Source organism: Poeciliopsis prolifica, unplaced genomic scaffold, assembly GCF_027474105.1.
Source record: "Poeciliopsis prolifica strain line A6 unplaced genomic scaffold, Auburn_PproV2 SCAFFOLD011, whole genome shotgun sequence".
Lineage (NCBI taxonomy): Eukaryota > Metazoa > Chordata > Actinopteri > Cyprinodontiformes > Poeciliidae > Poeciliopsis > Poeciliopsis prolifica.
In genome coordinates, this window is record NW_026562386.1 from 13,943,534 (window position 1) to 13,954,803 (window position 11,270).

The 11,270-nt window shown below is 43.3% G+C and overlaps 1 protein-coding gene across 2 annotated transcripts; it reads right to left on the bottom strand.

Annotated features, from left to right (window-relative positions):
• Positions 1-310: 310 nt before the first annotated feature.
• On the bottom strand, positions 311-10,637 carry LOC129364312 (uncharacterized). Of its 2 annotated transcripts, XM_055036875.1 has the most exons (4): positions 10,597-10,637; positions 10,166-10,225; positions 982-1,061; positions 311-464 (listed from the first exon to the last, which is right to left on the bottom strand). In XM_055036875.1, the coding sequence occupies exons 1-4, from the start codon at positions 10,627-10,629 to the stop codon at positions 407-409; spliced, it is 231 nt and encodes a 76-aa protein (XP_054892850.1). In that variant the 5' UTR covers positions 10,630-10,637; the 3' UTR covers positions 311-406. The 2 variants fall into 2 exon arrangements, with proteins under 2 accessions (XP_054892850.1, XP_054892849.1); XM_055036874.1 differs by lacking the exons at positions 311-464; positions 982-1,061 and adding an exon at positions 7,027-7,618.
• Between the last annotated feature and the right edge of the window lie 633 nt (positions 10,638-11,270).

Here is an 11,270-nt window from a genome sequence, read left to right on the forward strand (position 1 = left end):
ACATTTTATGTTTAAATGCATTTTTTATTGTTTTTATGAATGTAACTCAGGACACAGTAATTACCAATATTAGGAAACATGTCTGTCTGTGTCTAAATGTGGGTTATGGGGGAAAATTTTCCCTTTTTATCCAGTTTCCAATGTACTAACCCTAACCCCTAACCCTAACAGTCTCAGCAAAATATGTTTTTGTTTGTTTGTATTTTTTTAGCTTAGCTTCATATTTCTGATCCTGAGGAGAGACTCAGGGTGGTTTTCTGCTGTCGGGTCTGATCACATCAGTGTTGGGTGTGTTGTTTGTCCTGACCTGTTTCTCCACCCCAGCACATTTGTAGCGAGTGGCAGTTTGAGAGACTGTGGACTTCCTGTCAGCCGCTGACCCCTCTCATCAGAGAGGCGTTTCCGTTCACTGAGCTGCCACTTCGCTTGGCTTTTGTTTGGCGTCAACTCCAGTGATTGTTGATCTGAAAAAGCAAAAAAATAAAATAAAATAAAAATAAAACAACAAATGTTTCAGAATCACTCAGAATAGCAGATATAAGCTGAAATCTGAGCTGATGATACTTTTATTTACACCCTCATTCTGGTTTGTTTGACGCAGTTGAAGCTCCTGTAAAGCTTTTTTTAGACATTTTTCACATACGTCTGGCAGACAGTTTCATTTCGTAGCATCACAGAGCTATTATGCTTCCTTGAGCAGGTTAGGAAAAGTTTATGGAGGATGCGAAACATGTTCGAAACAGTTTTTACACAAAATCATTGTTACATAGTGAGATTTTAGTTTGTTTTAGGGCCTCTGTCACTTTGCAAATAAGTTGCTGCTGGCCACGTTTACAGTTGAAAAGTAGAAGTGGAGCCTACTGCACAACCAGCAAGAGGTTTCTGGATGGCAAGCCAACAACAAAACACTTGTCTTTTCAAGCAGCCATTGTACAGCACACGCAACAGTAAAAACAGCTGACCAAACATGCTGGAGCTTACCTTGGATTGCTAGGTAACAGGTGTAACTCTGCTGAGTTTGGTAGGAACCAGCAGTGCCTGCTGATTTGTGACGTTTCATCCTGGAGGTTTATGAAATGGTTCATTTTCCAGACACCAAAAAAAAAAAGAAACATCAAGTTATTGCCAAAAACTGGCTGTGTGTTTTTTTAAGTGGTTTCCAGAAATGATTGAGACCAAAATGGAAGAACAAAAACATAAAAAATATAAATTCTGCATAATGAGTCACCTTTAAACAAAGCAAAGCACACCATCACTGATTTTTCCTCGTGTCTTTGAGGTCTGATGATTGGTTTGATCCCTAACGTTGTTTCTACACAAATCACAAACTGAAGACCTCAAAGAGATTCTCCATCCAGACCCCAAGGACCCGGATGGAGCCTTTCCAAGCCATCCGCCTCTAACAAGATCAGACCCCGCCCTTTTGAATTGTATTACCCCACCACTCTATTACATTACATCTCCATTTACGGACCTTAAGCAGCTCCGAGCATGGCTGGGGCTTCGACCTTGTCAAAGAGGAGAAACTCTGACAAGATCAAGTAAAGACAGAGGGAGGAGAAAATATGGAATAAAAAAAATATCTGACAAAAGGGCCGAACTGTAGTAAGTGTTTGAAAAGACAGGGAGAGCTGAACGAGCAAAGAGAGAAGGGAAAGAAAGGGAAAATAGAAAATCAATAAGCCAGGAGAGTGGGAGGATGAAGATTGAAGGTTGATGTGGATGGGATTTGGAGGCTGGGGAGGAGGTGCCATTTAGGGGAGATTGGGAAAGAGCTCCGGGCTCAGATGCTGATGGCCGCTGCCGAATGTCTATTGATGAAAGGGACTTGAGATGTTGGGAAGAGAAAGGAGCTCTCAGAGGTGAACAGAAAAAAAACCCTCTCAGGTGACAGCTTTCATCTGAAAATGCTGCTGCTTTTGACCTCTATTGTTTTGTTTCTTCGAAACTTGAGAGATTCTTGAGCAAACACTTATTTTTGTAATTGCTTGGTATTCTTGACATTGACTTTGCAACTTTGCAGGGGAACAAACAAAACTCTCATGCAGGTCAGGTAAAAACAATGAAATACACGTTACCTTAACCGTGTCAGACCTTCAGCAGAACAAACCTACAGGAAAAACACGCAGCTCTTAAAGCCGCAGTTTGTAACATTTATAAAAGAAATGTGTCATAAAGTGTGGTGGTGGAGGTGGTGAGGCAGACGCTAGAGACCCAGGTAAGTTGAATGGCGAGTAATTTAATGAAAAATAATCCACAAAAACAGTCCAAACAGTAGTCCGCGGCCAGGCAGCACGGCTGAGCAGAAGCCAGGGCTCACACCGGTAGCAACTGGTCTTAAGGGCAGCACAAAAAACAACAACGACAATTTGACTGACAACAAAAGTACGACAAGGACCCGACGAGGAACAAAGGACACAGGAGGGACTAAATACACAGAGGGTAATCAAGGGAACAAGACACACCTGGGAACAATCAAGGGGAAGACAGGACAACGAGGAGACTCAGGACACAGAAACTCAGAATTAAAACACAGAAAAACATAGAACCTGACAGTACCCCCCCCCCCTTAAAGGGCGGCTACCAGACCCCAAAAACAAAATTCAAAACCCAAAAACCAGGGTGGGCGGAGGGGTGACGGAGGAGGGCCAGAGTCCAGAAAACAAAAAACTACCCACAAAAGGTGGGCGGAAACACAAGGAGGGGCCAAGAGTCCAAAACTAAACAGAAAGTGGGCAGAGGTGTCGAGGGGGGTCCGGTGGGCATCCTCGGCGCCCGCGGCAGACCCCACAGGGGAGGTCCGGAGGGCGTCCTCGGCGCCAAGGAACACTAGGGGGCACGGGAGGAGCACTAGGGGACTCGGGAGGAGCACTAGGGGGCACGGGAGGAGCACTAGGGGACTCGGGAGGAGCACTAGGGGACTCGGGAGGAGCACTAGGGGACTCGGGAGGAGCACTAGGGGAGGAGCACTAGGGGACTCGGGAGGAGCACTAGGGGACTCGGGAGGAGCACTAGGGGACTCGGAGGAGCACTAGGGGACTCGGGAGGAGCACTAGGGGACTCGGGAGGAGCACTAGGGGACTCGGGAGGAGCACTAGGGGACTCGGGAGGAGCACTAGGGGACTCGGGAGGAGCACTAGGGGACTCGGGAGGAGCACTAGGGGACTCGGGAGGAGCACTAGGGATCTCGGCTGCCGGAGCAGCGGCACGAGGAGCAGAGTCTACGGAGGCCGGAGCGGAATCCGGCGGAGCAGGAGCCGAAGCCGGAGCGGAATCCGGCGGAGCAGGAGCCGAAGCCGGAGCGGGGTCCGGCGGAGCAGGAGCCGAAGCCGGAGCGGGGTCCGGCGGAGCAGGAGCCGAAGCCGGAGCGGGGTCCGGCGGAGCAGGAGCCGAAGCCGGAGCGGGGTCCGGCGGAGCAGGAACGGCAGCCGGAGCGGGGTCCGGCGGAGCAGGAACGGCAGCCGGAGCGGGGTCCGGCGGAGCAGGAACGGCAGCCGGAGCGGGGTCCGGCGGAGCAGGAACGGCAGCCGGAGCGGCACGAGGAGCTGAGGATGGAGCTGGGGCTGGGCTGGCGGAGCGGATGTCTGGCCTGGGAGGCAGAGGTTTTGCATCCCACGCCGCGAAGGCTGTCTGGCATATCCTCTGCCTCCCGCTGCAGCTCCACCAGCGCGGGGTGCTGGAGACGTGGAACCCAGTAGTCCAACAGCAGTCCCAGGCGTATGGCGAACCCCAGTCGCCTCAACGCAAACGAGGACGTACTCCTTGACTCCTCATACTCGCGAATGGTTCGGAGCAGCTCCTCTAAACCCTCTGGGTCTATAATGCGGCCTCACCGTAATTCCTTTTGGTCGGGTCCTTCTGTCATAAAGTGTGGTGGTGGAGGTGGTGAGGCAGACGCTAGAGACCCAGGTAAGTTGAATGGCGAGTAATTTAATGAAAAATAATCCACAAAAACAGTCCAAACAGTAGTCCGCGGCCAGGCAGCACGGCTGAGCAGAAGCCAGGGCTCACACCGGTAGCAACTGGTCTTAAGGGCGGCACAAAAACAACAACGACAATCTGACTGACAACAAAAGTACGACAAGGACCCGACGAGGAACAAGGAGGGGACTAAGAGGGTAATCAAGGGAACGAGACACACCTGGGAACAATCAAGGGGAAGACAGGACAACGAGGAGAACTCAGGACACAGAAACTCAGAATTAAAACACAGAAAAACATAGAACCTGACAAAATGTTTACATTTTCTGGATGGCAAGCACATTACCATGTTGTGGTAATTTGTGAAAAACATTCATTTCCACCTTCCCGAGCTACAATTAGTGTCTGAGGAAATTCATCGTTCCTGGTCTAAAACAACCAATCAGAGCCAGGAGGCGGGTCTTAGTGCTGTCAATCAAATCACAGATAAAATGTACAACAGGGTGTAAGACATTTATAATTTATGCACATGGCAGGACCATGTGTTTTCCAAAATTCACTTCATTTTCCATCAAAAGTATCAAAATATTTGGATCTTGAAGACACATCTGAATCTATGAGCACGATGGTGGCAGCAACATGGTGTGGGAATGTGAATGAGGGGAATGAATGTGGTAGTACTTACAGTCACAGCAGTGTTTCCATTACAAATATACACAAAACTCTGTCAAAATTTTCACAATTGCATTTTTTCTGTTTAACAAAAGCATCATCCTCCTATCACTTCCTGTCGTCTTCTTTGTTGTTTTCTGCAGTAGTAATTGATCATGTGACTCGTGTTGTGACAAAAGTGAAATATAATCATTTCAATATCACTAAAAATAGTCTCATCCTAAAAACGTTATATAAAAATAAGTGTTTTTGAAATTGTCGTGTTGCCATGAAGCAAATTTATTTTTGAAATTGTGGTTTGCACAATTATACGGTGAATGGAAATGCAACTACTGATACTCTTAGTCAGACCTGAATACAGCCAGAACTAGATCGAAGCATGTTTTAGAATGGCCTAGTCAAAGTCCAGACTTGAATTTAATTGAGGAAGAGTTATTTTACAAGCACAGGTTCTGCAAACTACTGACTCTATTTAAGAATTTTACTTGTAAAAAATATTCAACTTGACAATTACGCACTAATCTCTGTTTCTTTATCCCATAAAATCTCAATAAAATACTTTGAGATTTGTAGTTGTGACATAAAAATACTTTAGCGAAGCGCTGTTTGGTAACGTTGCGGTTAAATCGTCAGTTTCTCTTCCTTCCTAAGACGCTTTGACGTTGTAAACGATAATTTACTGGAGGAGTCGTACCGCAGCAGCTCTTTTTGTTGGTTCTCTGCTTGTCTGCAGGCCAGTAAAGAGACTCGTATGAATTACGCCCCATTTGTTGGAACGAGTTATTGTAAATGCATCAGTTTGTGATGATGATGCATTTCCCCTCCGTCAGTCCACAAAATGACTACAACTCTCATTTGGCTCTCATATTACATCTCTGGAAAGCTTACCAGAGCTCAGGGCGTGCATTACTTACTAACTAATGTACCCACCAGGACCAGATACGCGATCGCCGTGCCCTAATGTTCCCGGCTGCTCCATAACACGGCCATTATTTCCCAACTAACGGATGTTCTCTCATCATGTTTGGTAACAAAGCGATGTGCAGGCGAATAAACACCAACACAAATTGTTGATTTTCCATTCGACTCCATCTCAGCCTCCATCCATCATTTGCCTCTCAGGCTTTCTACATTTCTGAGGAGGACCTAATGAATATTTCCCTTTGAGTAGGGGGAGCGTAAAACAAACATGAGCCTGGATCTCCCTTCCCTTTTCGTGTTTCCTCGGAGGCGAGAATGTGAGACGCATTTAAAGCCCTGTGAGACAGAAGCTCATCCAGCATTTTGGCATCAGCGATGCTTCTTCTCCCCCAACCAAATCTACTTCAGTCCTCTGATCATCACGGTAAACAGTTGCGGCAGAGACGCAGAGATGCTGGTGGCACTTCGCCCCGAAGAGAGCGAGACTGCTTGTTTTATGTTCTGGGAGGAAAAAAATATAAAAATTATAATTTTCTATTGACCGTTTGCAACTACGTCACTAAATCATTCGAGGCGCCGTGACGGACGGACGTCGGAAGTGAGGGACAGGAATACTGTCACGTTTTTCATAGTTGTTTACGCCTGTTTATTGTTTGAGTGAAGCTATTTGTGAATGTAACAAGCTCCTGTTTCTCAGTAAAAAGTTATGTTTGTCTTATTTCAAGAGTATTAAAATATTTTTACTAGAAACCAGACTAAAAATACTTGGTAACATGTTGAGTTTTTGAGGTGTTGGCACAAAATCTACGACTAAATTCAAATTTCAACTGATAACTTTCCCTTTGCTTTATCCCAGCGGTGTCCAATGTGTGGGCCAGGGGCCATTTATGGCCCTTAAGCTGATGTTATGTGGCCCCTAACTGCAGTTCAAGAATGGCATAAAATGTGTTTCTTGACCATTTTATTTTAATCAGGATAAATATTTCAGACAATTTTCTCACAGTGGAAACTATATTTTTTTATATTCAAGCTTTTGAAATAAGTAGAACCATGATTATTTAGAGACAAAGCTCTGAAATAAACTTTTATGTAATTTATCAAACTTGGCTAAATATAGCAAACGTTTGAAAGAAAGTGACCCAAATCCTTCACTTATACTTAGATAAATTTGTTCAATCGAGTCCCCCCAAAATTTGAGAACTACACGCCCTTCTTTAAATACAGCAAATCGTTTTTACATTTTGAATCTGGAATGAAAAACATTCCTGTCCTATAATAAATAAACCGGACCATTGCTTGATATTTGGTTTCTTATATTTTTGGCTCAATACTTTCGATGTGATGATTTTGGCCCACATAACAAAAACTTTGGACACCCCTGCTTCGTACTCTGCACAGAAACTTGTACCAGAACAAATGTTTTGCAGGACTAAAAGAATCAACAGTCAGTGGGTTATAAGATAAACAATAATCTTATGTCAGTTTATTTTTATTTCAGGACGAACAGCGCTGATGTGTCCAGATATTCAGTCGACTTGCAGCTCAGCGTAAATCCAGCTCATGTTTACTCTCTGCTTCTCCCTTTGTTGGATCTTTGCATTGGTTGCTGTCTCTCGTAACTCTGATCAAACGCGGGGGAGATTAACCGGGGGAGCGAGAACTTCATCCTGGGTTTCTGCCGGGCAGAGATGGCACACGCAGCGAGGCCGGGAGCCCGAGGCGGGAGCTGGTGAGGAGAATCAGAGGGTTGCAGCCGCGCTGATGCGGCTGTCAGGGGAGCGGAGCCCCCTGGCCGCTGACGCTCCATCCAAATGGAGGCAATTTTACAGGCCCTCCAGGGAACGGCTTGCAAATGTACCCGCTCCACCCTGCCGTACTTGCATGCCTCCGTCTCGCCCATGTGATGCGTGAAGGAAGCCAAACGAGTGCGAGGGGGTGGGGTTTGTTTGGTGGAGGCAATCTCTGTGTGTCCTTTGAAGCTTGTCTTATAGCATTTTTCTGTCAGGTTTCTCTCCAGGGACATGCAGCAGATCTGGTTCTGGAAGGCAGCCATACTCTCAAAAAAAGAAAAGAAAGCCTGGAGATGCTCGGCATTGCCATGTACCTGTGGCAGCAACAGGAGAACACGACTTTACAGAGCGCAGCTAAAGTAAAAACCCATGTTGTCTGAGAAAGGAGTGGAAATATTACCCAGTACCTGGATAAATAAAAACATTTTCTCCCATTTTTTGCTTTTACTTCATCAACTTTTTGTTGCGATGTTGAATTTATTTAGTCATTAAACTTTTTATTTGCTGTTATTTTGTTCTTGCATGCATAACTTTTAGTTAGTCAATTAATTTGATCATCGCTGCAGTTTCCAAGCTTCTGCCTCACTCAGCTCCTTCAGACTAGCCAGCAGCAATTAGCAAACACCTGGTGGAGCTGCTGAACTCATAGGAGCTACTTCTGAGTGAAACCCTGGTAAAAAGGTAGATAAAGGGTTACTAGAGGAGCGGTGCTGCGATGACTTTCTGAAGACAGAACCTCAGAAAGATCCAGAGTTTTTAAAGAGACAGAGGCCCAATCTCAAAGTGTTAAATTACAAAATCAGATTTCTTTAGTCATATATACAGCAGTTTTATAACAACTCAAGGAAGCATCGTCACTTTATTGTGCTAAAAAGTGGAACTGTGTGCCTGAGAAATACATTATCTGCTTGCATAAACAATTTTAAGATTTAACCTAAAACCTTTCAAGAAAATCTTCCTCTGCCAAATGTAAGGTTGAGCTAACACCAGGTTCGCAATTTTTTTTTTTAAAGTAAGTTCAAAGAACTGGGCAAATAGGAGCCGAATTCCCAATACCAATCTGTTATCAATCAGACAGAATCAGTGGGAACGTCTGCAGGACGTTGGGTTCAAACTTTCCAAACAGACCGCAGTATGTTTTTGTGTGTTTCTGCACAGGTCTCCAGTCAAAAGCCTATCTTTAGCCTGCTGCGTGATTGTGGCAGAGCTCTGCAGGCCTTGTTTAGTCCCCCAGTGCAGAACTAATGTGCTTCAGATCAATAGCAGCTCAGAGGCTGAGCTGAGATCAAGTCTGGCCTTTGGGAACAGTAACACAGACACTGTGTTCCCTCTGCAGCAGAGACAACCTCGCTCTGGGTGTTGCTGCGCAGCTTAAAATGCCTCTGAAATAAATGGAAATGCAGTGAATATGTCTGTTTTTGTGACATATTTTCTCTGCGCTGATTGTCTTTTCTTCTTTCATATTCCAAGAGGCAATTCATGTCCATATTCCTCAAGCTCGGTCAGCATTAAACAGCCTTATCTGCGGCTGCCGCGTGTTCGGCACGTCAGAGATGATTGTTTTCGGAGGACATCACAGGCAGATAGCCAGATACAGCCATATGCCGACGCCTTGTCACTCCTCAGAGTGGCAGCATATGCGTTCACTCCGTGTTATCAGGCGAGAGATTGATTTCTGTGTCCATCTTGTTTGCCCTTCCCTTTTGTGTTTCAGAGCTCAATTTGGAGAGCCGTGTGATGTATCAATGCACACCGCCTGAATTACCCTACTAACACATGCAAGTGCACAAAAAAAAACACATCTTGCAGATGTTACAGAACCACAGAGACTCAAGGTTCAACAGAAAACCGACACATTTGGCTTCTGTTTCCTCTGCTTTTATTTCATTTCCTGCAGAAAACAATTAGGGTTGCCAGATCTGATTGACAGTTCCCAAACATAATAGAAAACAGAAATACATATCTATATTTATGGCACTATTATAGTGTCATAAATATATATATATATATATATATATATATATATATATATATATATATATATATATATATATATATATATATATATATAGCATGGTCTGAAACGAATAATTGTAATTAATCGATTACTGAAATAAATGTCAACTAATTTTGTAACTGAAGTATATAAACTTAACATTTATTTTCTCTCCTGCAATAAACAATCAAGGTTGCCAAATCTGACTGACAGTTTCCAGGCCAAATACAATGATACAATTGTCATTAATCAAATAATTATAAACTAATTTTGAAATCAATTAATCGTTAACTGGAGTATACAATCAAGAAAGGCCATTTGTTGAAATAAAAATGATTTTCAGAAAGGAATTAACCCAAAATTGTGCAGAAAAATATAAATTTTGCATTTGAGATAACAACCCATTTGTTTGTAAATATGTTTCATCCAAAACTCCTCTAGTGGGATAGTTTTAGGACAGGTTCAGCTTTACTAAAGGAATGATATGTAATTGCATTTTTGGGCAATAAAATGTTTGTTTTTTTTTATTTAACATACTTCTAGTATTGTGCTAAAAAGGCTGATAAATTATGAAAACACGAGTACACTGTGACATTTGATTAACCAATGACTAATCATTGCTGGTGTCTCATTAGCCAATTTTTGAACAAATCAAAATAAATTAAATAATTTAATATGTGGAATAACCTAGCATTTTATAAAAGTATTTGTGCTTTTCTGCCACAATTAATTCAAAATAATTTTCCTCTTAATACTTTACAAAGACCCACCAAATGTTCTCAAAATTAGCCTGAATTTTAACCAACCCAAAAGTTTTTTTTCTGCCAAATGTATTCAAAAGTTGCCCAATTGAGCAGAAACTCACCCACTGAAGAGAATAAAACCCACATCTGCTGTCCTCTGGTTTTACGTGCACTTCTGCCTCCTACATGTGCAAGAAAACAACTGTTAATAAGCAAAAAACAACTGCAAACAAATTTAACAATAAACTCATAAATTGATGACTGCATGACGTAATTGTGACTTTTTGTTTTTGTGTTGTAATGATGTAACTTTGAACTGCCTTGTCATACAAACGAACTTGATCGAAAGCGCAATTACAGTGACACGCCACAAGGGGGCTAGAAATGGCGCTCACTGAAAACTACAAGGTAAATGTAAATATAAACGTCGTTAAACGTTATATTTACGCCCACAATAACTATCAAGTGTCACCGTATCATCTACATACACATCGTGAACAATATCTACCCCATTTTACAAAAAAATATAGATAGCTATTTACAAAGAAAATACCGGAAAACCGCAGGCAGCGTTTCCAACGGCCATACTGTGAGGGAAAGGAAGTCACGTACGCACAAAACTGGACCTTCAAAATAAAAGATCAAAAGATAAAACTCACAGATTTTCAGAAAGTAAAATAAATAAATAAACTTGTTATTCAACAAAGTGCATTTGAACTGTTAGACAGAAGGGCGGGGGTTCTGGTCTTCCTTTATGATGGCCAGCTGTTGCTGTTCAGAGCACGTCTCGCTCAGATGCTAACGTTTGTCAACCAACTTCTGACTGCCACAGCACTAACTAGATCAAGCCACTGCAAAATACGATGTCAGTGGTGACTAATATGAAGGAAGTATTCGCCTTGTGGCGAGGCTTTTCGCCTTACAAACACATTTATCATGGCGTAGCGCAATAAATGAACTAACACCATCACTCCCAGCAGCAGAAGCCTGACGTCCCAATGAATACACCCACACAAACACACACTCCCTTTACCCACTCTCCCTCCATAAACGCAGGCCTTTATTTCATTTCCTCAGTGGACCGTTTGTAGGCCTCAATGCTGCACATCTAATTAAGAAACTTGCTTAATTAAAAAAAGGAGCAATAAGCCCTTAATGGTGACTAAAAATAATGACTGTGTCAGCGAGGGAGCCTGTAATGACCAAATGAAAAACTTATGCATTGTA

What these genes read in the sequence shown, in the direction of transcription:
- LOC129364312 (XM_055036874.1), bottom strand. Translation starts at nt 10,629, where the DNA reads ATGGCCGTTGGAAACGCTGCCTGCGGTTTTCCG. An exon ending in ACGCTGCCTGCGGTTTTCCG is followed by an intron (nt 10,226 to 10,596) that starts GTATTTTCTTTG and finishes TTGCACATGTAG; the next exon opens with GAGGCAGAAGTGCACGTAAA. An exon ending in GGTTTTATTCTCTTCAGTGG is followed by an intron (nt 7,619 to 10,165) that starts GTGAGTTTCTGC and finishes TTGCTGCCACAG; the next exon opens with GTACATGGCAATGCCGAGCA.